Source organism: Anguilla anguilla, chromosome 7 (assembly GCF_013347855.1).
Source record: "Anguilla anguilla isolate fAngAng1 chromosome 7, fAngAng1.pri, whole genome shotgun sequence".
NCBI classification, from domain to species: Eukaryota; Metazoa; Chordata; class Actinopteri; order Anguilliformes; family Anguillidae; genus Anguilla; species Anguilla anguilla.
In genome coordinates this window covers 39,974,465-40,000,398 of record NC_049207.1, presented here as the reverse complement: position 1 = coordinate 40,000,398, position 25,934 = coordinate 39,974,465, and the positions used below count along the sequence as shown (strand labels likewise).

The 25,934-nt window shown below is 38.0% G+C and overlaps 1 protein-coding gene across 2 annotated transcripts in view; it reads left to right on the top strand.

Moving 5' to 3' along the window:
- The window catches only part of LOC118232055 (gamma-aminobutyric acid receptor subunit alpha-2-like), an 83,281-nt gene extending 72,534 nt beyond the window's left edge, over positions 1-10,747 (top strand). For both annotated transcript variants that reach the window (XM_035426602.1, XM_035426603.1), the window contains exons 9-10: positions 2,140-2,342; positions 7,936-10,747. In XM_035426602.1, coding sequence (XP_035282493.1) covers positions 2,140-2,342; positions 7,936-8,244 — 512 coding nt within the window. In that variant the 3' untranslated portion in view covers positions 8,245-10,747. The remainder of the gene's footprint in view (positions 1-2,139; positions 2,343-7,935) is intronic.
- Positions 10,748-25,934: the final 15,187 nt, after the last annotated feature.

The window sequence follows — 25,934 nt, the reverse complement described above, 5'->3', positions numbered from 1 at the left end:
AACTCCTGCAGCATGGTGTCCCAAGTGAACTGAGAACTGGTCTGTTTTTGTGGATGCTAATGAAAGATTTCACCCACCTAGCCTCCTGTATCTGACTGGCTTTATGATGAAGTCATTTTCCGCAGTGCCACAGCCCAGCCTATAGCTGATACCATTCAATCTGATAAAGCAGCAGGGAAATATGGCCGAGAATTGACAGTAAACAAACTGAATATTGCTAGTGTTTGTGTCAGTGTCCTTCAGTTGTACAGGAAGGTCATCTATTGTTCAGGCATGTATTACTGTACACAACAGGATTTCTACTGTACACAAATTACAACATTTGATTGGCATCCATGTGTAAATCAGCAGCAGTGGTCACATTTCAATGAGTTTATTCGATTCATGCACGTAGGCTGTACGTCATTTGTTGGCCTGTTACTGATCATGTGTGATGTAAAAACCAGGTTTTACCTCACCTATACCCTTCTACGTGTATGTTCTATTTATATTCTATGTGTAGATGTGACAGTCATGCTGCATGGCGCAATGTCTGTGAGTTAGTAATAGGTGTCAAACCTGTGCTGATTTGAAATCAGGAGATACATAATTGAAATATGTGTGTTTAAATCATGATGAAACTACCACTCATACAATCCTGCACAGTTCAGTTAAGCCGTGCCATTGTTGTGAATAATTTTTCTTTCTTTTTTTACATTGGCAACATTTTACTTTTGTGACTGGGATCACTGGCATTGTATGATTTCCTGTGGTTTTATTGTGTTTAATATAAATTTGAGATACTCTTGTCATAATTTCTTAGATACAGCAGAGTGTATTTAAGCTAATTAGCAACAGGGTTAATAGGAAATTAAAACTAACCCACAATAAGCATTTAGGCAATATTCTAGTTCTGATGGAAGAAAAGGAAACGAGTTTGAACACATTTCTCTTATTTATGAGATTCAACTCTCATCTTTTGAGAAAAATCTGATTATTATATCATTATCCATGTCTTCCATTGCAGCGGTAGACTACAGAAATTGGCAAACACACCTTGAGCAATGTGTGCAACTCTTTAATGGGCATGAAAAGAGGTAATTTGATTGGCTATTAACAAATGCAGATACACCACACCCACTGATAGTATATTCAGTGTAATCCTGCCCCGTTGGCAGGCGAGCCACGCACTTTACATTGTGCACTGCTTGTCTCTGGTCTCAAAAATACCAACAATCACAAGCCACGCCCAGTGCTCCACATGCCACGCCATTGACTGCGCTCATGCACCGTTTGACATCGATTCCAGAAAACAGAGCCCTTAAGCTCAAAATCAGTTCCTTGAGTTTACATACAGGCTGTCTTCAGACTGTTCTTCAGTCTGAGGGGGCACAGTTCATTGTGATCTTGTTTCATTTAATAGCCCTGGGTGCCCTGCTATCATTTACTGAAATCGATAATGTGTGATTGACACATGAAGATAGGGTGACGAGTGTGGATCCCATGTGATTCCATGTTGTTTAGTCTCCTAAAATCCAGGAATTAATGTTTGTCATGAATCTCTGTTTTTTTTTTTTTTTTTTTTTTCTAATAACCACATACTGTACTATTCTGAACATGCTAATGCTGGGACATTAAATAAAAAATAAAACAAATAGTATTTTTGAAAATATTTTCACGGCAGAATGTTTTTGTCAGACAGTAATATAAGACACTTGTATTATGTCAAAAGAATGCAAATACTTAAACTTTGGGGTATCAGGAGGAAAGGGAAAATCTGTTTGTATCCAAGGGGTGGGGGAAAGCCAGCCCTGCAACATTGCTACAAGCTTGGGTAGTTTATGTAAATGACAGTTACACAGGCATACGTATATTTCCAACAGGAAACATCTGCTCAGAAAAATAATCGCTTCCATGGGGGCATTTTCACTGTTGCAGTATGCACAGCTTTGACTCCGCCCACTGTGTTCCCTATGCTTGTCATTTTCATTTATTAAATGCAAGAAAAATGGCAGACGAGCAAAATGGCAAAGTCTCCCTGCATCATGGGAGCTAAGTTGGTTTGGAAAAAAAACACACTATTTGTAACTGGGGATCATTGGTAACTTGTCTCTTCCCCATAGCTGAATGCTGCCTTTGTTTTTTGTCTCTCTCCTTCAGGTGTGACAACGGTGCTGACCATGACCACCTTGAGCATTAGCGCCCGCAATTCCTTGCCCAAGGTGGCCTATGCCACCGCCATGGACTGGTTCATCGCTGTCTGCTACGCCTTCGTCTTCTCTGCCCTCATTGAGTTTGCCACCGTCAACTACTTCACCAAGCGCGGGTGGGCCTGGGATGGGAAAAGTGTGGTAAATGATAAGGTAAGGTCGCCCTTTTGCAACTGCCTGCAGGTAGAGGGTGGAGTGGACATTGTCTCTGGGGGTACCCATATAGCAGTGTTATTTTGGGTTTCGGTATTTCATGTAAGGCTGATGATGTTAGAAAAGAGTGTACATCATTGGTTCATTGTGCACCCTACCCATGTGGTTTACACCAATTCTTCACTCAGTATCAATAAATCAAATTTTATTTATATAGTGTATTTCACTGCAATTCAATATATTTGCTATATAGTGGCTGGCCATTTGATTCTGTATTACAACGAGTAATACAGTAAAACTTGACCGTTACCACCGTTGCCATGGCAGGACTTTTATTTCCGACCCCTGGACTTTCCATCTCTGTCCATTAGCTTCTACCATCAAACATTCTGATTGGCAGCCTGAGGCTGGCACCCGGCCTCCAGGAACAAGCCGTACACTGACTCTCCCTCGCAGAGAATCTCCACCGCCGGACGCCAGTGATGGGCGTGAGACATCACGGCGGCCTCGTGATTTCTCTTCCCTCCTGCCATGGGCGGAGTCAAAATGAGGACCTTTTTGCTAAAAAAAAAAAAGTGTTGGGAAGGTAACAGGAAGAAGCTAAAAGAGAGTGACAGCAGGGAAAGAGGAGTGTGACTTCAGAACTACTCAAAGCTAGCTTCACTGCAGAGGTGGCATTATCCCTCCGCCCAGATAAATCAGACCCTGGGAGAAGGGACAGCATTACATGACACACATGCTTTTTTTTTTTTTGCTCGTATGAAGCACCCCTAACTTGTTTTCACAATCCTATATGCTCTGCTATAATCTAGGTTATAATATGAATCCAGCAGTATATGGACCAGTCTACTGTAAGTCTCATGGTAGACTCAGATCTTCACAAGTTCAGGAGGCTCAGTATACTGTGATATACCTTTTTTCTGTTAAAGGCCATTTTTATCCTAATCTACAATATAATCTGTTCAGTTTTCTATGTTGCACTGAAAGTGCAATACCTAGATACAGAAATCTGCCATCAGCGACGAATATATTTTTAAAAAATATATAAAACAGATTAAAATGAATTCTAACCCAGCCCGTAAAAGTTCACTGACCCTCAGATGAATTAAGATTCCTTCTTTATGAAAAGTGTTCTCTTTCATGAAACCTTAGTTAGCTCTTGGTTAAAGGATTTTTGATTCCCTCTGGAAATCAGACATTTGTACAATGAAATTGTCAAAAAAATAAAAATAAAAGGATAAAGTATCACAAATGCATTTTTTATTATTAATTTTTGTTATTGTTTTCATGCTTGTTTACCATAATAGTTAAGGATTAGCGTTCAGGAAAAGATGGGAAAAAAGATTGTCTGTGGATCCTCTGAAGAATAGTGTAGCATTGTAGGCTGACTGTGGACATTTTTCAGACATTTATTTTTAGCTCTCAGCACAAGCAAGGCTTGCAGACATTTTTTTTTTAAACTCTAAATGGGGTCAGGGAAGCCAGTTTACCTACATCTTGGGTTGGCAGAAATTTCTGGGGCTGACCCTGTTGTTTATTTAACCGAACAGTTCTAAAACACTGTCTTGTTTCATCCCTAAAGCAGAGCCTGCAGACATTTTAAATGAGTGATAATTGGAATATCATTACATTGGATCCATTTTCCCGTGAAGACAGATAATGATATAATTGTTTCTGACCAAAGATTTTATCGGCTCTTTTTCCATGTATGTAGCGCCTTTAATTGCAATTAAAATTCATTTATAAAATTGGCGTTCCACCAGAATCCCAGATTTTAATGGTGGGGGCAATAACTGATCAGCTGGCCAGATCACCTTTACGTTTTCCTGTAAATAACATAGACTTTAATGAAAGTATGTCAAGATCTCAGTTGAACATTATGAAAACGGCAGCTTTTCTTGTCCTCTGTCCCTGATAGAGAATAGGCCCTTATTAGTCAGTGTGGTAATTCCTGCATACTTAAAAAAGAAGAAAAAACTCCCCAGTGGCAAGAAGAAGAAGAAGAAGATAATAAAACACTGACACACTAGTGAGAAAAAAAGAACTCCCAGATGGGAAGAAATGTCAGGAGGAATCTGAATATTTAGGGGGAGCCCACCCTCCACTTACCACAAGAATTGTGGGAGTGACTGTTTAAAATCAGGACTGGTCACCTCTGTCACTTCTCTTTATTCAACACTCAGAATTGGTGAGCTAACCAAGGGTATGCTACCTGAAAAAGAAACATGAAAATTAGTATCTGCAAGATGTGATCAAGTTCAGGGGTGTCATTTCCAGATACCAGCATAGTTACATTAGAATGTTTAGAATTAGCAGTTCTCATGTTTGATCATTTCATATTGGGAAACACTTCATCACAACCAGCCTGTATTAATTTTCATTGTCACTAAAATTTCCCAATAAAAACAATATAAACTCAACTTAAATGTAGATTAGTATGAGCATCATTATTCTGTTCTGTGGCCGGTGCACAGCATAGACTTGTTTAAGAGTAGCAAAGGAACCCAAACATAGGTTATTCATAGGTTAATCTGGTGGATAGTACTTCACCTACAGGAGTCCATAATACTATTGCTGCATTCCCAAATCTTAAATATTGCTTCAAAATAGAAAAAAATAACACTACAGGAATCACAAGTTAAGCATTTATTTCTTTTTATGGGGTACCCATGGGCAATGTATGCTGCACAACGGTTTACAGCTGAATTAGTCTGTTGTAAAATTGTTGACATCCAAAATTACTTTCTATAAAGTGCCTGACAGTCTATAAAGGAATAAAAGGGCTGACTCTCTCCCCACTATTAATGGGGAGTCAGAACACACATCAGCATAAGTGAGGAACAGTTCGCTGGGCCAGCAGGCATCCTGTTCCATCCAGTTTTATGTGCAGTTACAGTATATTCAAAGGGCACATGGAACCTTCCTGTAGAGTTGCTGTTTTTTTAACTAATTTCATTGACACAGTCATTGCATCCAAAGCTAAATCTCAGCAGCACTGTCAAGAGTGAACGTCAGCAGTGTGGAACTTGCCTTCTAAATGGGTCGCTGGTAAACACGTATCTTTCAGTGTTCCACATTTCAGGTTTTATCTGTACTTTTAATTAAAGAACTTTTAAAAAAATCAGGTTTCATTGGTGCATACAACAACACAGGTATGCTATTACTTTAAAGTAAAACTCTTTTTACATGTCCCCCATTTGTGTTAAACAAAGGTAAACCATTAAACTCAATGCCGGTGCAACCAAATTTTTTTTTTTTTTTTTTTTTGTGAACTACTTTGTGGAGCGCTCAGTGAATATAGCGTATTTATGTTCCATTTTAATTTACGAATGATGAAAGCTTCCATTTTGCTTCACAGTGCGTGAAAATGACTGGAGAGGGCTCGTGCCACTGTGTGTGTCATGTTTTGCTGCAGCTCTAAAGTCAGGGTGTGCCTAACTGCCTTCGCTGCCAGCTGTGGATGTCTGCTTTCTTCTTGGCTCAATGTCCATCCTCTGTCTTTGGAAGCCCTGCTGAAAAAAAAGAAAGACTGGCATGAGTCCCAATGTGGTTAATACTGGTCTTTTGCTAGAACAAGCTGGGCTATGCTGGTTTTATGCTGCTAATGTCTCTGCTATGTGAATACTGTGGCTCCTGCATCACCTTCCAATGGGTGTTGCTAAATAGATGCCGGCACCTTCTTTTTTTCAAAATGATCTTGACTACATCATATTGAAAACAATTTGGCCAGGTATCACCAAACAAAGAAAGAAAAAAATTAATTGGATCGTTTGTAGGCCGATTTTTTACTTGCACTTTTACAGACCATTCAGGTTCATTGCATGACTCAGAGAACATGCTTTTCTTTCTTTAACTTTGTTAGTATGCCGAGTGGGAATATTCTCATTTGTCAGCTGCGTGTTAAAAATGATCACTTAGATAACTTCACTTTTCTGCTCATTATAATGCTGTGCCTGCTTATGAAAACATCCACGCTTCAGTGCACTTTACAGCTGAGATGTTTTCAAGGTTCCTGAAAGCTTGTGTCTTAATTGATCTGCACTAGAATCTTGAGATAGCAGGCAGGCGTATTGTTCTCACTCAGTATTGTAGGATCCCAGTAATGGAGCCACAGTGTGTGGGTGGAGTAGACCTTCAGCTGTCTGCATTTTTCAGTTATATTGCCATGGCAGCCCTTTCCTCAGTGCTATTAACTATTATTGGTTACTGGACTGTGATGCATTTCAGAGGTTTGGAGGTTTACTACCGCATCAAGTGTCAAGAACCTCAAATTCACCATTTGCCATTGTGGGCCCTTGATATACGAAAGCAGGAACACTGAGGGGCGGAGGGGGGTGTCTGAATGTGTGTGAGTGTAGGTCTGAATGCATGTGTGTGTGTGTGTGTGTGTGTTAACAGGGGTGGCCTGGCATTCTTCATATTCATATGATTCTGTATCTTAAATGTGTTAATACACCTACAGGCACTATGTTTTTTGTCATAACAGAATAGAGCAGGAAATAGAGTGTCAGTACTGACATTGTAACTTTGCTTAATTATTGCTTGATCTAGTGTCTCCACAAAGCAGCTCACCAATATTCCCATTGAAACCAAAGCTGTCCCTCCCAGAATGATCTGAAAATTCTTAATATGTAATGTCCCATGAATGGAATAGAGGGTTAATTTACCTATATGAGTTTGTATTGTAGATTGACCTGAAAAAATGATTATATAAGGGAATAAATCATTACTCCTTGGATCCTCCCTGATCATTAATTAAGTATGCACACAAGTCATAAGAAGAGATCCTCCCCCCTCTTATCTTTCTCTAGATAAAATATCTATTAGTCAGCAGTCAGTTTTTTTGAGCAGCTTGGCAATAAGTCAGTTTGTAACAGTTTGTTGGAAGTGGGTTCGTTTGAGTTCTGCATCTAGGTCTGGCATTCTACATTTCATCTCAGGTCTTTTTTGAATATCTTAGTTTTTTTTTAATTTTGGTCTTGGCACATCCTTGGATTGCTATGGGATTTCTAACCAAGCACCCTATAGTTTGTTCTTTCATTTATTTATTGTGTGCCTGCAACTTGTCCATGTTCGCAACCCATGTTATTTTTATTAAGGTAGTTGTCTTTAGGTGAGACATGAATATTTGTCGCAACCTAATACATTTCTTAATTCTAATCTGGTTTCGAGTTGTACATTTTGCTAAAAGTCGATCCAACAGTTTGCTCTGCCTATCAATGAATTTGGCAATTTAATTGACAATTTATATCAAGTAAATATATTTTACATGTTGGATAAGTGAAAAAAAGCAAGCTGGGTTTGGAAAATGAAACATAATTTATGTAATCCTAACTTTGCTGACAGAAATATGACTGAAAAAATGTATGATGGAAAGAAGGATGAAAGCAGATTTGACGCAGGACTTGGCAGCAAGGATTATTATTGTTATTACCCTCAAAAAATATCAATGGAAAATATTGTTACGGTTTATCACTCAGTCCGACCCTCAGTCACATCTGTCAATGGCAGTTCCAATGAATGGCTTTAAGAAAAAAAAACTGAAGAAGAAAAAAATGTCCTTCTCTGATAAATGTATTTTTCCTCCCCACAGAAAAAGGAGAAGGCCTCGGTCATGAAGAAGAACAACGCGTACGCTGTTGCGGTGGCCAACTACGCGCCCAACATCACCAAGGACTCGGTCCTGCCCACCATCTCCAAGGGCGGCGCCGCCACTGACCCGAACAAGGCCAAGCCCGAAGCCAAGCCCGTGGAGAACAAGAAGACCTTCAACAGCGTGAGCAAAATCGACCGCATGTCCCGGATTATGTTCCCCGTCCTCTTTGGGAGCTTCAACCTGGTGTACTGGGCCACGTACCTAAACAGAGAACCTGTCATCAAGGATATGGTGCCCTCAAAGTAGAGCGGGAAGGCGGTCCATCACAGTGCAGTGTATCCTTTAAAATGGACTGGAGACATGCCAAATACAACCAGTAACTGCTGAGCTACGAGCCTTGGTGAATTGGTGTAGGATGGGCCACGCACTGCAATTATTTTTAGATCTTGTTTTTATTTTATTTTATTTTTTTTTTGTTTTGCTTATTTTTATTTTACTCCACATTTGAGCAGTGCTTTTGGGATGACACATGTGGCTGTAAATATGTATGTATTCATTTTCTTGTGTACTGTATTTAATATTTTTAATATTTATTTATTTATTTATTTAATTTTGTGGGGAGGTGATATGGTTATATATTCATATATATTCTTTTTTTTAAACAGTTGTGTTTATTCCCTGCATTGGACCAGCTGGATATGCTAGAAAACCTAGAAATGGAAAACCAAAATATTTTTTTCAATATTTTGGAATGTAAGATGTAGGTCAAGGTAAAATCCCTGTACTGTATGCAATTATGCTTCTCAATTAATCTTTTTTTTCTATTTTCGTCCAATTGCCAATGTTTTGCTCTTCTTAAAAGACATCTACAGTGGTTCTACATGGACATAAAAATGAGGAGAAATGTTTTGTTGGACACAGCAAGCGTGAAAGTCAGTCAGGCTATTTACTTGGTGCGTGCTGGCAATGCCCAAATAAATTGTGCCCTTGCAATTTATTTTTGGATAATTACAAAAATTTTCGATAAAACAAATGTCAAATTAGCTGTACATCATATTTTCAATAACTGCAAGGAAAATCTTTAATAATTTGATTTAAAAAGGCTCTAAATGCCCTTTAATATTAATTCCTGTAGGCCACAATTTTAAGGCTTAGTCTTGGGTTCTGTTAGTGAACTCTTAAAGGACCAAAACACCTATAAGTGCTTCACTTAAAGATAGTTCACACAAATATTTTGAGCAGTATTTATATTTTATTTATATTTATATTTAGTTTTTAGTAATGTAAATGGACGTTTTGGAATGTGCAAACATATATTTTTTGATGTATGTGTATTTGTTTTCAATATTTTACAGTTTAATGTAGATGATGTTTTAAAATATTGTTTTTTTCTCCGATTATACATACAGTATATTGGGCATACGTGTTTCTTAAATCTTTATTAAGATACATTTGTTACCTTGAATTTGTATCTGATTTACTATTTACATTGCAAACATGTAAAAAAAAAAAACTCAATTTGTGTATAAATTACATTTGATGTGAGTTCAGTATTTCCATGCATTGCTGTAATACCAACTCATTATACAACTATTGTCTGAAACATGATGGTTCCGAATAAGTGTATACACTTTTGTTTTATCTACAGAGCCAAACTAACATTGCAGGGAACATTTTTGTGATTTTTCTTTTTTTACAGTTTGCCAGGTGGCTGTATTACTCATGATGGATCTTTGAGAATGAGCCCTGTCGTACTTTTTTTTTGTTACTCTATATCTTTATGGTTAGCTCTCATGAAGTATCTATGATAAATGTTTTGAAACAAAAGGGTTAATATGTTAGCATTCCCTTTTATTGGCTGAATTGAACATGGAAGATCTTTGTTATGAACATTTCTATTGTAAGTAAATATGTAGTTTAGTGGGACTTGTTACAGTAGTGTACAGTAATTTATTACATTAAAGGTGTGGCACACAACATGACAACTCGGTACACCATTTGCTCGACAGAAACAAAAACAAAAACTTCTGATTCTTAAATCAGTAAAACCAAATTTGATCTGTGAACCAGAAAGATTTTTTAGGTGTGTTGTTTTGGAGGTCAATGGATTTTTGTGAATGAACCTAGTGCTTTGCATGATGATATTGGTGTCAAAATAACAGCAATTCTATTTTCTAAGAACAAATGATAAAACCTGAACACTACGTATTTCTTTATTCACACCCCCAGTTCCAACCACGGTCAAAATTTATAATTGTGCGTGTTGGAGTAGGGAATGCTTTCACCAGAATATCACCGGCGGTACCAATTTGCTGTTTAAAAGGGGGGGCTTTGGGGAGGGGAGGGTGGGCTGTTGGTAAAAAAAAAAACAAAAAAAAACAAAAACAAAAAAACATTTCTCCGCTTGCTGTACATATTCTTTTTCTTCCAGTTATCTGAAAGGATTGCGCAGTTTGTGGGGATTATGCAGTGTTTGTTTAAGCAATAAAAAAACACATTTGGTTAGAGTTGTACATGTTGCTTGTTGGAATGGTACATGCCAGGAATGTAATGGCTTATTTTGTGAAATAAGCGCATTTCCAGGAAAATTCTTCTAGTATAGATGTAAAATATCCTGTAATATTCTCTGCTGTGGAATGCCATTATTATTATTATTATTATGATTATTATTATTATTATTATCATTATTTAAATCATGGTTATCTGAATAATTTTCAGTGAAACTCAGAACAAGTTAAAAACCAAGAAAAGAACATAGTTTTTTTTTTTTCTTGGTTTTTAACTTTTTTCTTTCTATATTTATTATTTATAAAAAATTTTAAAAATAAAATAGATTCCAAACCAGTCCTTCTCGGAGCATTTTCCATAACCTGCCTGCTAATTTGAAATGGTCTCACAACCACAGCAGAGTCCGCCTACGCAGATGAACTTGTTTATTCATTTATTTTTTTAAGCAACCCAGATAATTGTTTACTAACAGGAATGCGGGTGTCTAAAATGATTCCACCTGATGTCTTATCCCTGCTTGGTCAGGTTCTATTTTATAAGCATTGTTACTTGCTCTCTCTTTTTTTGTTTGTTTTTTTTTTGTTTTGTTTTTTTGTTTTAAAGCTTCGGGCCGAATGGCTAGACAACCGATCTTAATAAAGTATTAAAACTGAATCAAGATTTTTCTCTTTTCATATATTAGTTCACCACAATATCAGCCCAACACTTCCAGCCACTGAAAATGTATAATTTGCAAGTACTGTATGTGTAATGCTGTTGCATTATGAATACAATTTATTTACGTCAGTAGTGGATCATGGGTTTCCCTCCAACGAAGGTCACCAACTTATTTTATACTTTCAAACATCTGTTTATTTTTATTTTTTTTGTTTTTTTAACTCAACTAAATTGGTTAAAGACCATATTGGGAGTCCAGCTGGTCAGTTACTGGGTTGGCATCCTTTTTGGTATGTCTGGCAATGTAGTGGGATCATGTCCATCAGATACATGTGGACATGTAGAGACTGAGATAACTGGCAGAACCCTGTTTAGTCCAAGGCCTGGTGATTTGGGGTTCTCGCCGAAACCAATGCCCGTACCTCAGCCATACTCGGGAATCTATTTGAAGTACTTGAGGCAGCGGCGGGACCCCAGCCTTTTTTGTGGCCCTAATATAATAGAATGGCTTTATGTTTCCCAGGGGGGACTCTAGGTTACAAAAGCTACTAAAATACTTCAGTGTTGCCTTAGATTATCACATTGTTTTGATGTGTAGTGTGAAGTGGCCCACTGTTGAACACAGCAGCATGCTTTGGAGGTGATTGATCATTTAACGTGTGGAATTATAAAGCCATGCAGGGTAAATTGGCTGCTCTTGTAATGTTTCATGAATGGTGTTTCAGTTCTTCCTTTTCCTTACACCCCCCCCCCCCCCCCACAAGTGTCAATCTAACAAAACTGAAGACTGTCCGAAAGTAAAATTTATAATAGCCTTCGAACATGCCAAACTTGTTCAGAGAATGTATTGTAAACAATGGCCCATTCATTAAATTTGTGGTACTTTATTTGATGGTAGTAGCTGTTCGGTTTTCTTTTCTCTGCAAAGATTGCTAGGAAATAAGCCAGCGTATGTTGTTGTCCAATGTCATATGTCTGTGTTTTAACATATCATGATACAGAATGATGTAGCCTAACTAATTGCTAGTTTTGCTAGCAGCTGAATGTAACTAGTGTTACAGTAGTTACTTTAGAACATCACTTAGGTATGGATGTTGGAGAAAACAACCAATAAGGAGTCATAGCTTCCACAATGTGAATCAAATTACGTTTAAGCTCAAAAGTGGATCTCAGAAAATAAAAAAGAAAGCAAACCAGCAGAAAAAGGTGGTCAGGTCTTTATGGAAAGTTATGAAATAACGATCATGAAATATTGACAACCATAATCTATATGCACTGTTTCTTAAAGTGAAATAATCAGATAATTTAGCAGGCTCCAAAACAGCAAGGTGAGCTAAAATATAATTTTTCATCATGAAGATTACTTAGCCTGCGGATAAAATGGTTGTACAGTTATTTTTATGATCCCACATTATAGCAATATTGGGTATTATGTGTTTTTCTGTGTTTTTTATGTGTCTTCTAGGAGTTTTATAGGCTACAGGGAGGTGAAGCGGAAGTTTTGGGAATGATACTTTCAGTATCTATGTTGCATTTTTAGTCTGGGTTCAAAGTATGTGTTTCAAGGTTTAAATATATTGCTATAAGCTGAATACCAGGGGATTTAAATTATTAAAATGCCCTGTTTTGTGATTTTAGATTGCCAAAATAATCTAAAACTATAGTCTCCCATTATGAGCTTCCCTATACATAAACAAAATTTCCTCAATTGGCCCTACCCCATTGCCACCAGCAGTTGTGTCTGTAGTGATTGAAAACCCAATTTAATCACAATTTAAAAATCCCACAATTTCCAAAATAAACAATTTATTTGGCTTGTCCCAAGAGTCTGGTCTGCAGAGGATGGATAATGTCATCCTTGTGGTATTTGGTACACAAATCTGACCATTCAATTGTAACACATGGTGTTTTAAAAAGTAATGAAAAGCTACATATCGATCATTTGCTGATAATGTGGAGCCTTGTGATTTTGTGGTTGCGGAACAATGCATTTAATTTGTTTATATGAAGCTGTCGTGTATGATGAAATGCGCTAGCAAAGCATGCAGCAGTATACTGGAAATGCCATTAAGAGGGGCTTCCGCTTCATCTTCCTATAGCTGGTAGCCTATATAGACCACATATTGCCCCTAGAAACCTAGCTTTTCACTCTTTGGGGACAGCAGGTGTCAAGGTGGCAACAGATGGATTTTATATTGTAAGGAGATCATTAGCCAGCTATATGGTTTAATATTAGTATAGTTTTTGGCTGTAGCAATAGTTGTGACCTAGCTAGGCAGCAAGCAGACTCACCCAGTGATTGAGCCAGGAAATCTTTAAATCAATAGGATAACATATGCACGTACACCTTCCTGTCATAGAATGTATGTCAGTTAATGTGAGTGAAAAGGGTAAACAGCAATGTCAACTTTTCATTGTGTTGTATTTACATTTTACAGAAATAAGGTTAAATGCATGAAGTCATATGAATAAGTCATTATGCAATTTTAGAACTGTTTTCCTGCAAATTAATGTGGTTTTTTTAATGCAAAAAAAAAAAAAGAAGTGTAAATTATCCTGCTGGTTAGCTAGCTCTATTTCCTTGTGAAAATTGCCTGTGCATTGCAGATTAAACAGCCTTGGGTTTCGGTACTTCAGTACTTTGGTGCTATGTGTAAAATGTTTTATTCAAGGGAGGGATATTCTGCAAAGCAGTGCTTTAACTGTGGAGACAACGGTTCTGTTAAAAGGCTCAATCCATTTTAATTTGCCTACTATCATTATTACAAAGGTCTACTAATTAGCTTCCCCAAATGCTCGACCCTTAGCTCCAACTATAGTGTAAACACTGAACCTGTAGGCATTCATGTTTGGATGTTGTTGACATTGATCTGAGATTATTTAGGTAAACTTACGAGGTGAAAAAGAAAAACTGCGAAAGCAGTTATTGGAATGCAAGACTAAAACTGGCCATTTTCCAACTTTTCAAGCAAGCTTACACATTCTGCTAGCTTGCTACCCTTTTTTTAAATAAGCTTCAAAACAATGTTTACAATCTGTCCTTGTCAATAACATACAGAAGTTTTGAAAGACAAGACTTCATTTTATTAGAATCAGTTGAATCCCAAAATGGTCAGAAATCTCATTTTTGACATAAAATCTCAACTTCCGACTGTTTTTTTTCTAGATGGGGTATCAAATGTTATTTCCTTAAAAAAAAACCAAAAACTTTCAAACATAAGAATAAATCAATTAACCAAAATTTCTGAATGAATGATAATCAGTAATGGATTTTTTTTTTTAATTCTGTGTACATGTATGTACATGTGTACATGTGTGGATGTATTGTGACTATATTAATATCCATGTTTGCTGAAATCACACACACATTCCATATTAAATTGACTATTCCACCTCCAATAAAGACTAGCACAAGCTACTGTACACTTGTGCCAAATTAAAGTTACCATAATGAAGTGTTTTCCAAGTTGAGTATAGAAAAAGAGAAGAGACCCAGGTTCAGGATAGTTTACTTGAGCTGACAAATTATTTTATTATTACTTATTTTTCTGGCCCTCAATAGAGGTTTTTTTTTCTTTTCTGACAACTCTTCCAAAAGGCCTCTTGGCATGAAGGTGGCATCTGAAGATGGATTTGAAGACTTTGTGTCCCCAAGACTCAACTAATGTTTGTACAGTAGATCTCCACCTCTGGCCCTTGATATTTTCTTTGCCTCAATCCATCTGCCTCATTGCAAGATGCAATTTTGTCCTCTACCAGACAGGATTACCGCTGTTTTGGTAGTTTATTTGTTTCTTATTATTGACCTAGTGTGAAATAATAATAGTGATTTTTTTATTTTTTTTTGTAATCATTTTCTGACTGGTGAAGGCCAACCATTTTTATTTTAGTTTTTTGGGAGTTCTTTTCTTTTCCCCAAGGCGATGGCTGAAAAATTGTTTTTTACATGTTTATTCCTCATTCTTTATACCCCTGTGAAACAGGAATCCATGGGAGGCCACAATACAGTTACCCAAGATGAACTTTAAAAAAGCAGAATGTTATTGCAGAGTTATTCTAGCTTGATATTCTTTAAAATCATTTTCAGGGGTGTGAATAATTATAACATCAAATATAATTCAAATAAATAATGTTATCAGTACAAACATAATACACATGTTAAGTATAATGTATTTTTAAATGTTGATTTGGCCACATAATTCCTCAGTAATATTTATGTCTGATTACTGCTGCTGAACTCATGTGTATCTGTAATGGTTTATCTTCTGAATGATTTCCCTTCTGTTACAACCCCAGTAGTAAGCTTGTGTTTACATTTGTTACTTTTGTGCATGTTTATTTGTTCCAGTTGTCATCTGATTGGTCGTTTCCGTATCCAGTTGCGCACCTTGAAAAAGCCACCATTTGCCACCTACCACCAGAGACTAGCTCCTCGAACCGGAGTTACTTATCGGTTTGCAGTATGTTTCCCGACCCATTTCCCTTCCTATTCACCCTGTTACGGTCTGACCCTAGACCAGGTCATAACACTTCACAGTGGTACAGCTGAGAAAGTATCCAACCGTCTATTCTATGATTCATGGTTGAAGTTTAGTGAGTTCTCCTGTATCCTTTAACTTCTTTAATCTGTAGAACTGAGAATTCTTATCAGCAGTGATCCTACCACCCAACTTGTGCCTTTTTTCAAGTGAAATCGTTTTTTTTTTTTTTTTTTTTTTTATTTAGATAACTTGACCTTAGGCAAGGGACATTAAAAAGTCACTTATGTATGTGCCTACATTTAAATACTCATCATGGTAAGTGTGTTATCAACTGGCTAGTGAAGGATGCCAATCTGTTGCTTATTCTTTTTAAATGAATATTATTTTAGGTGTATTTTCCTCTTTCTTTGAAAAATGGAATTTTGAAAACTCATTGAATCTCAAATTATAGGCTGCACACATCAACATATGAAGCCATTAGGCCATAAGCTAAACATACTGTGGTACTCAATCTGGAGGAGAAGCAAATTTGTGTCGGTAGAGAGAACCGGTAGAGAGAACACACACCTGGATTGTGTTAAGTAGCGATGCTACACTTGACACCAAAGCTTCCTAGCATTTGTCACAATTATGAAACAGTATAGTTCTAAGCACTGTCCTCATGCTTGTTTTGTATGATCAGAAGCAAATGATCAATATCAATGTCCAAAGTTTAATTCAGTCACACAACCGCCTCACTGGTTTGGTTTGGGTTTGAAGCAAGCTGTAGATTTTAAGACGCGCTGGGCTACAAGCACATTCGCTGTTCAGTGACAAAAGCACTTCACTGCCAAACTGAAAATTATTCATTGTCATCCATGTGTATTTCACTCTTAGTTTGCCTTCTCACATTTTCTGGCAACATGCTTTTGCAACAGATATAAGCCAAGGATTGGACCTCAACCTCCCAATGCTTAATGCTGTGGATTAACCACTCACCTAAGTTTAATTTCATTCAATGGTGGTCGTTGTATTTTAATTAAATGTATATACACACACACACACACACAAACCCCAAGAACAATTTAGACTCTTCAATTAACTGTGGGAGGAAACCGGAGTACGTGGAGGAAACCCACGAGAACTCTGGGAGAGAAGAAAGACCCACGGCTGGGATTCAGACTCATTACCTTCTTGCAGAGAGGCGATAACATTACCCACAGCACCGCCATGTCGCCTGGGTCAGAATGTGTAAATTTAGCTTAATTATATTCAGGGCAACTGAGCATGGACCACCTTTGCTGGAGTTCAGTGGATCGTGCATGTTAAGCGTGGATGTGTGCAATAGCTGTGAGTGCTTAAAAAAACATTTAAGCTCCTGCAGGATCAAGCCCATACTGAATGATTAAAAACAAGTGGTATGCTTGTCAAAGTAGATTAAAGAATGACTCACTGAGCTCCAAGTATGTATTACCATGAAAAGGTAAATAATAATGTATTTTGTTGGAGACAAATACATGAAATAAATAAAAATTGATTACTTTGTTGATTTCCATTAAGCCCAACGGGTTTTTAATTATTCATTTAAATTTCTAGGTGTACACATTCAAAATTCATTTGGAACTTAACTTGTGCTTTTGGAAACCCCTCCGTCTTAAAGGCAATTTCAGAAAGTGGTTTATTTAGCTCATAAGCATACAAAAATCATAGCATAATATTCTCCTGACCCCCAGCATCCAAAGCACTTGTATTATGTCAAAGAAATAAAATCCTTTTTTCTGCCAGGTCTCATGCTGGTAATTGTTTTCTTTCAGCTCTGTTTGCTCCTCTTTGGACTTCTGGAATATAAGAATAATATGTATAAACAGAGTATGGGGGTGGCATTGGTTTTTGGACAAGTGGATGAGTGGACTCTTCTTTGCCATAGCAGCCTAACTGTTAAGTGCACACAGGCAATTCAAAATTTACTTCCAGAGACGGAATCTCTTGGGAAGAAAAGTATCACGGCTCGTTCTTCTCTTTCAGTACGACTAACAGTGCATGTCAGCGCAGTCACGCACACCACAGCTTTGCGCGCTTTCAACGCAATTCCAGGGGGACGTAAGGGACGTGAAAATGCGGACACGGGCGGAACGTTCCGAGCGAAAAGGGAAGGGCGCGTCAGCGGCCGCCGTGTGTCATCAGCTGCGGTGACCGGGGCTGTGACTCAGCCCGCCGCTGGCACCGCAGACGCCCTGGCGTGAAACGCATCGTCACGAGCGTCGTGTGCAAGGCCCACTCGGGCTTCGAGCCCTCGGGCGCCCGCATCGGGGATCGAAGTGTGAGATGAGCCGGCTGGGGCTGGGCTCACATGCTGTATAATGTAACAGGGGAGAAACTAATGAAAGTGCATTCTGCTTGGAGCCACATATTGGGGGAAAAAAAAAAATATATATATATATATATATATAACACATACATTAGTCTTATTATCATCTAAAATATTTCCTTGCTTCAAAACTTGCCAAACCCTTTCCCCAGCAATCTAATTAATATGTAGAGAGGTTTTATTTTTTTTAGGATTTGCCATTTTTAAAATGACATTTAATTCCAAAACATGCAGTTAACATCCTGTTTCAATCTGACAACAAATGTACCAGTTACCATGGTCACCGGTTTTAAAAACACCTGAGGATTGCGGATTAATTACAGTACATCTCCTGTGAGCTCCACAATGTTTGGGACAAAGACATTTTTTAAAAAAATGATTTGGCTCTGTACTCCACAATTTTAGATTTATAATCAAACAATTCACATGTCGTTAAAATGCATATTCTCAGCTTTTATTTAAGTGTATTTTTATATGCTTTTGCCATGTAGAAATAATGGCACTTTATATACATAGCCAAAAAATGTATCTTGGTGAATGGTTGGGGGGGCTATATTTGTGTTTGTGTGTAATTATGTATTTATTTTAAAGCACCCATGCATTACACCAGTAGATTTGCTGCAGAGATGTGGGTGTTGACTCCTATCACAATAACTGAAATTCAGAGGGATGCTGATTTCCACCAGGCTATCCCAGGAAAACATTCTGTCACCTTGGTCTACAATGGGATCATACTGCAGAAGTAATTAATGAAGAAAGGGAGCAGGTGAATTAACTAACAATAACAAACTGCTTTGATGTCATCAGGGGGTGTGGCTATCTGCTCACTTTTCTTTTTTCTTATATGTGAGAGTGAGAGGAGAGAAACAAGGAATGTGTGTGGGGGGGGGGGGGGGGGGGGGGTGCAGTGCAACATACCCACTTCAGAGCACATGATTGCTTTCTGTGATCTGCGTGACCCTGCCATTCCCTCCTTTGCCTCGTTTTAGAAGTTAGTCTATAACACTTATCCCTCCTCCTCTCCCCATTCCACAGGAAGCTACTCTAAACTCAATTCCTTCTGCTGCCTTTGTCCATTTATTTTTTATTACCAATTTGTTGTTTTCGGTCAGCTCGGGCCTTAAACCTGCTTCCAGGTCAGATCCAGTCATGTCTCTTATTATGTTCATGGATTGACAGTGTAATGTAATAGCAATGGCTGGGAAACGGCCTTGTAACCAGAATATTTCTGGTTTAAGTCCTGTGTGAAGCTGTAATGAGCAAAATACTAAAACAAAATCAATTCTGCTTATACCAAGACTAGAGATTAGGTATAGATACAGAGATAGAGAGTAACCATTCTACACAGTCATCAAGGAGTTGTGTTTGCAGTAAACCATTTTGTAAATAGCTTACAAAATCAAAACACAACACAAACACAGTGCAACAAAAACAACAACATCGGGAGTCTTTTTACTAAGAGAATGGCTGATTGCAAGACACAATTGTATTGGTGACTGATCCCTCAATACAAATATTTTTACAAAAAAGAGAATAGCAAGCATAAGAAAAATGCAACAGAATGGAAAGCAATCAATGTATGACAGCTGTATGTAAAACACGCATAGCAATTATAATGAGGCCATGACGTAAAACATGAAAAACCAAAAGAGAGAAAATCTAAGAGAAAAGCTGTACAGTACATGGGTACAATCTTTAAATTTTTAAAACGAGGGCAATATATCAAAGAAAGAGAAAGTCTAATAAATTCCTATATGTTTAACTTTAAATAAACAAAAAAAATTCATGACTTTTCAGATTTTTTCCACAGAGTCAGTGGCCCTAGACCAGGTAATTATAGTTGCTGATCTGGCCCCATGTGTCTTTGCTGTGGATCACACCAGAATGAACATATTCAAAAATTTATTGAGCCATGTTGTTTTTAAATTAATTCCAGACTCATCCCCCCAAGGATTTTTTTTTTTTAACTTCCATTAAAAGCTGCATCACGGCTGCCATTGTTGTCTACTAAGTGTAGTATTGAGTCATCTCCTAGAAGCAGTAGAGCAGGCCAAAGAGGTATTTTCACAATTATTAATAGATCAATAAGCAATGAGCTGACATATTTACATAAATCCCGGATTGTTGGCCAATCCCAAAACATATGCAAACAAGTCCCTGCAGCACTAAGGAGACAGATCTTGCAAGATTTGTCATCAGTGAGCTTCATCTGAATCAACAAAGTAGGGTAATATATGCTTTATGAATAAATTTCCAATATATGTTGGTGGGCTGAATTCTAAGATGAAAAAAAAGAATTTCATAAATAATCTGCCACTGCAAATTCAGGACCCAGACCTTTTCTCACCCACATCAAAGTAGCAGATAGAGAATTGATGTTTGTTTTCCATAAAGACCAAAATATGAATTACTAGTCGTCAGGAGAAGCTTAATAAAAACAGGATGAGGAATTATATTTAGAGCCTTATGGGGCTGTGTGTGTTTGTAGAGCAATTTGAATTGATGCTAGGGAAACCATGAGGAACAGATCAACAAAAATTGAATATGGTTAAAAGAATGCAAACCCTCATTAAAAATGTAATACAAAATATGTAGGTCTCTGAGGCCACTGGGAAAATTGAAAGGCGCATAGCCAGATAGAAACTGATTGTTGTTCCATATTTATGTATGTTTTTTGTTGTGGAATGTTCTTGAATTTCACAAGAAAAATTGAAGTGTCTAATTACTCTGCTTCCATACCTGTAATGAATTGTCAATAACAGGGCCCAAATAAAGTATAGTCCAGAAAAAAGAATGTTCGAGATTATATATGGTGTGTTGTCAAACCAGGAATTTGAAGAATCTGAGTTGAAAGGAACAATGATACTGTTTGAAATTGGGAAGAAATTGACAGCCAGATTAATTAATAATTAATTAGATCATAAAATGGAGAAACAATTTCTTGGCTGTCTTGCATTCCAGATTCATTTTTGCAATTCATTTTCTGAATTTTTCGTTTTAGATTTTTTAAAATACAGATATGACACATTGAGAAAAGATTAAATCAGTTCTGCGTGTGCATAAGTTTATTGTGGAGGGGTTACAGTAGTTTCAAACTGCATGTGGAAAGTGTGAGGGAGGGGAAGTGTGAAGACCAGACGCGACCAAAAAGGGGATCTATAAGTTACCAAAGTAACTCCAGTAACCACTGAGTCTCGTGAGAGACGAAATAAGAAGGGGGTGCTATACTCCTAAGGGACGTATCCCAAAAAATGAATAAACCCCTAAACGGGTAACTGAGGAAGAAGGAGTATATAAAGAAAATAAAGGAACAGGGAAAAGAAAAGAAGAAAAAACAACTTCGACCCGAAGCAGAGAAAAAGAAAATGTCTTTTCAAAAACAAACAGAAGACGTTCTGAGGCCAACTAAAACCAGGGGGGAAACTGGTTAGTAAGAGGCAGAAAGGTTTGTGCCCCAACGGTGACACAATAACCCCTTAAAACCACCAGCCTCAGAATCTGGACATATACCGTCCTAATACCTTTTTCCCAAAAAAACAAACAAACTGAAGTCAGAATTCTTTTAAATTTCTTTGTTCTTAAAATCCTTACACCTTGCTCAGAAATATGACAGGGAACTGGCTAGAGCAAAACATGTTACACTCAAGCACCGTTCCACTGCCTACTGACGCTTTAAATACCTAGCCACAGGTGTGGCTGGTAATCAGCGGAAGATGTGAGCAACCCACAGGTGAAACAGATCAAAGGTAACCCTGCAGGAATGCACGGAATGTTCAAGCAGGAACAATCCTCCCACAGGAACCAAAAATAACGATTAGCCGAGTGGCTAATCTGCAAGCTCGAACTAATCGTCCCCACACACCAAAATAACGATTAGCCGAGTGGCTAATCGGAATGCTAACCACTGAGCCGGTGCAGGCACAGAAAAATGATCTACCCTGCACAGAAACCGTGACAGGAAAGTACGCGATTGCACAACACGACAGTAACATACCGTATAAGATTGTGTTTACATGGACAATCCAATGTAAAGCAAAAAGCCTTAAAGATCATTTATTTTAATGATCAGTATTCTTGGGTATTCTTTGGTTTCCATCGGCTCTGATTGTGATGCATCACACCTCTGTGTCATCCTCAAACCTTGCCCTGGTTGCCACCTCATGAGTCATTGGCCCCAATATTGGTATGGAAATACAGTACAACCACCATTAACATGCTGTGTACTCCCAGGAGAGGCTACGTGGTTTAAAGGGCAAACATGCAGAATCATTTTTTCAAACAGACACTTGAGCCATTTGGAAATGTGAAAAAAAAACAATAGATTCAAAATTCAACATCATAATATTATTTTCCTCAGTGTACATTCTTTGGAAACAGCTAATTAACCAATGAGCCAAATGTATATGAAACTAGAAGTAGCATATGTGGTAATGCTACAGTACATCAACCTCATTCTAAGGGTAACATGCCGTTAAAATGAATATGAGTCATAATTTCCTAATGATATAAAAAGTTTAAATGCTGTACAATAATATCAAATGACACAAATAATATTTTAATGATAAGTACCATTCAGAAAACTGTTGTAGAAAAAAGTAGGCCTGTGTTCCAATGAACTCCCAATTACGGCTGATTTGATTTGAAGGTTTTTAACTTCAAAGTTCATATACCTACAAATCAAGAGCTACCATAACAAAGTATTCTAATTCATACAATTTGGGGCATTTAAACAGCACCCAAGATGCACCCAAAAAGCAATTCCTACCATAATTTGTAATGGCCAACTGTCCTCAACCGCAGCTGCATTCATGCGTGAACCCTGCTACTGATTTGTGAATTCTTCTGCAGACAGTAGTCACTGACACATCCATGCCTGCCTCCTGAAGAGCGTTTCAGATGTGAATGATGGGTGTTTTCTTCATTATGGTGGGAATTCTTCAAACTTCATTGGTCTACCAGGCCCTTTGTAATAACTGAGCTCACCAGTGCTTGCTTTCTTCTTCATGATGCTCGAAACAGTTTGAGTTTGAGCCTAAGCCTAAGATTTGGCCAATGTCTTTGTCTGTTTTTATTTATTTATTTATTTATTTATCCACCTCACAGTGGCTTCCTTTACTTTCATTGGCACAACTCTGGTCCTCATGTTGACAAATGCCAATAACAAAGGCAATCAAACGAGTGCAAACAAGAATAAGTATTGACAGATTTCTTATACCTGGATGTTGTGAATCATGTGGCTGTAATGTATAAAGCATGCTTTATATATTGCATAAAGTTATTTTTGTTCAACCGTATATTAGAATGCGCAAGATGTATGATCTAAGCAACATCGACCACGATATGATTATTGGTGCCAAATGTGATAGTTTCAGAATCTCAGAAACATCTGCCCCCTGGGATTTCCATGTACTACAGTCTCTTGAGTTTACAGAGAATGTTACGACCTGGTCTGGGGTCAGACCGTAACAGGATGTATGATAAGGGAAATGTGTGGGTAATTGGTAAGGGAAATGCACTGCAAACCAACCAGTAACTTCAGTCCCTATCTGCCAATCCAAATCTAACTTAAAATGGGCTTTGGGCATGGAGTGACTTTGAACACTGAGCTTTGGGCTATTAATCAGTAGTCTGAAATCAAAAGTCTGAATAGCGTGCTCCCAATGGACTGTTAAAACTCTCCCTAAAAGTGCCTTCAAAAATAATAAAGGAAAAATAACAAAGTGAAATAACAAAATCGTGTCCTGATGGAAGAATTGATAGTTCAGCTGGGAACACACTAACTAACCAGAGTCACTACATGGCGAGCAGAGGGAAAAACGAGAGTTGGGGTTGAGAAAGAACAAATGGTCAAACATGAGATCCAATCAGCAAACAGAGCAGAGAGGCTAGGCAAGAATCAGAACTGGATACAAGTGAAGGGTCAAACACACAAAATCACAAAGCGAACAAAGAAGGGCTAAGGCAAGCATCGGAGTCAAAGGAGACGAGTCAGAGGTGAAACACGAGCTCAAACAATAGCAAACAAATGTGTGGCATAAAAATCTGTAAGAACTGCATGATGGCATTGAGTCAGCAGGGACCAATAAACCAAAGGAATCTTTCCAGCACCCTGTTGAATCCTTGGCACAAATAATTCAGGCTGTTCTGGAGGCAAAAGGGGGTCTTAGCCAGTACCCTATTGGTGGACCTAATAAAGTGACCAGTGAGGATAGGGCCTGTGAAAGACGGAGGATAGGAACTGGGGAGCCAATCTGGAGACTATTTTGGGCAAGGGGGTGTACAGGCCTGAACTCAGTCTCATGAGAGGAAAGCAGTGCATTAAAATGGCACACAGAGGCTTCATGCGCCAGCTTTATGCTGTTTGCTTCTTATTCTGGACCACAGCAGAGCAGCTGAGCTGATTCATCAAGCAGGACAGGTGAAAAGAGAGGGGACTTGAGCTGCAGGGGATTCTTTCCCTTGGGGCTGAAGCCTGTATGAATGGGATTATCGCTGTCCACGGTGCTTATGGTTTTTCCTGTGCAGTTAGGGGGATTCTGCCAGCTCTTTAAATTATTTGTTTAAACTGGGCCAGTAAAATATCAGATTCCAGTCTGGACCATGCCAAATTGTGGTTTCTTTATAGACAAGTGTGTGTCTTTGTCCATGTTCACATTTATTATTTTCAGTTAAGAGCACATTTTCCATGATTATGTTATGTCCATGATTCATCTCTAATGAATCCCTTTGGGGTAAGTGAGTCATATTTTTAATCACCAGCAATGAATCATGATTCAAATTAAATCACTGTGATATCAAAGACTCACAACCCTTTATGAAATGCATATTCTCTCTCCCTCTCTCTCTCTCTCTCTCTCTCTCTCTCTCTCTCTTCAGCTGTTCCTGTTAGAGGGTTGCTACAGCGGATCATCCGAACCGCATATTTGATTTGGCATATGTTTTACACCGGATGCCCTTCCTCACGCAACCCTCCCATTCATCCAGGCTTGGGCACTGCAAACTGACTCACGCATACTCAGTGGCCTGGTTGGAGCATTGCTCGGGTAACGAACCCGGGCCTCCAACGTGACAGGCGAGCGCTGTACCACTGACCCACCAATGCTCCCCTTTATGAAATGCATATACAATTGCATTTTCAAAAACGAATCCATCCATCCATCCATTATCTATACCCACTTATCCTGGGCAAGGGGGGGGGGGGGGGGTGATGATGGAGCCTATCCCAGCGTGCAGTGGGTGAGAAGAAGGAATATACCCTGGACAGGCCGCCAAAAAAAGCGTGGTTTGTCTGCCATGTTTGGATATTATTATTATTATTATTATTATTATTATTATTAGTATTAGTATTATTAGTATTATTATTATTATTATTATTATTATTATTGAGAAATATGATAATACGCCTGAGCATTTTTACCAGAACTTAAAAGCTTTATAGTCGAGCCAGTTAACCCAGAGAGATCTTTGAATTGCATGTATTAACAATTGTGACAATGCAAGTCTTCTTAAATTAGACTTATGATCTTCTCTCTAGGGGTTTCGTCATACTTGTTCCTGGTTATGGTTATACACTTTGTTGTACGTCGCTCTGGATAAGAGCGTCTGCCAAATGCCTGTAATGTAATGTAATAATGTAAAGTAAGGGAGAAACTGATTTAAAAATTAATTAATTAATTAAAAAATAGAATTTTCATTTAATATTTATATAAAATGTTAATCTACACAAGTTGATTCAGTAAATGGCAAGTGCCGAAGTCCCTGTTTGTGAGAGTCCTCTCTCGAAAATTCCGCTAGCCGACTATACCAGTTTGGAATGCAAATGGCGATCTCCATGGTAACATCCCATTCAAGTATTCAGTTTATTTCCTCCTGAGCTCAGTTTTGTGTGCCTCTGAATAACAATTACCTCTTATTATTGTTCTGCTTTTTCCGATTTTATTCGGGAGGGAAAAACAGACGTCTGAATGACCCTTGACGCATTATATTTTTAGATCCCTCGTCCC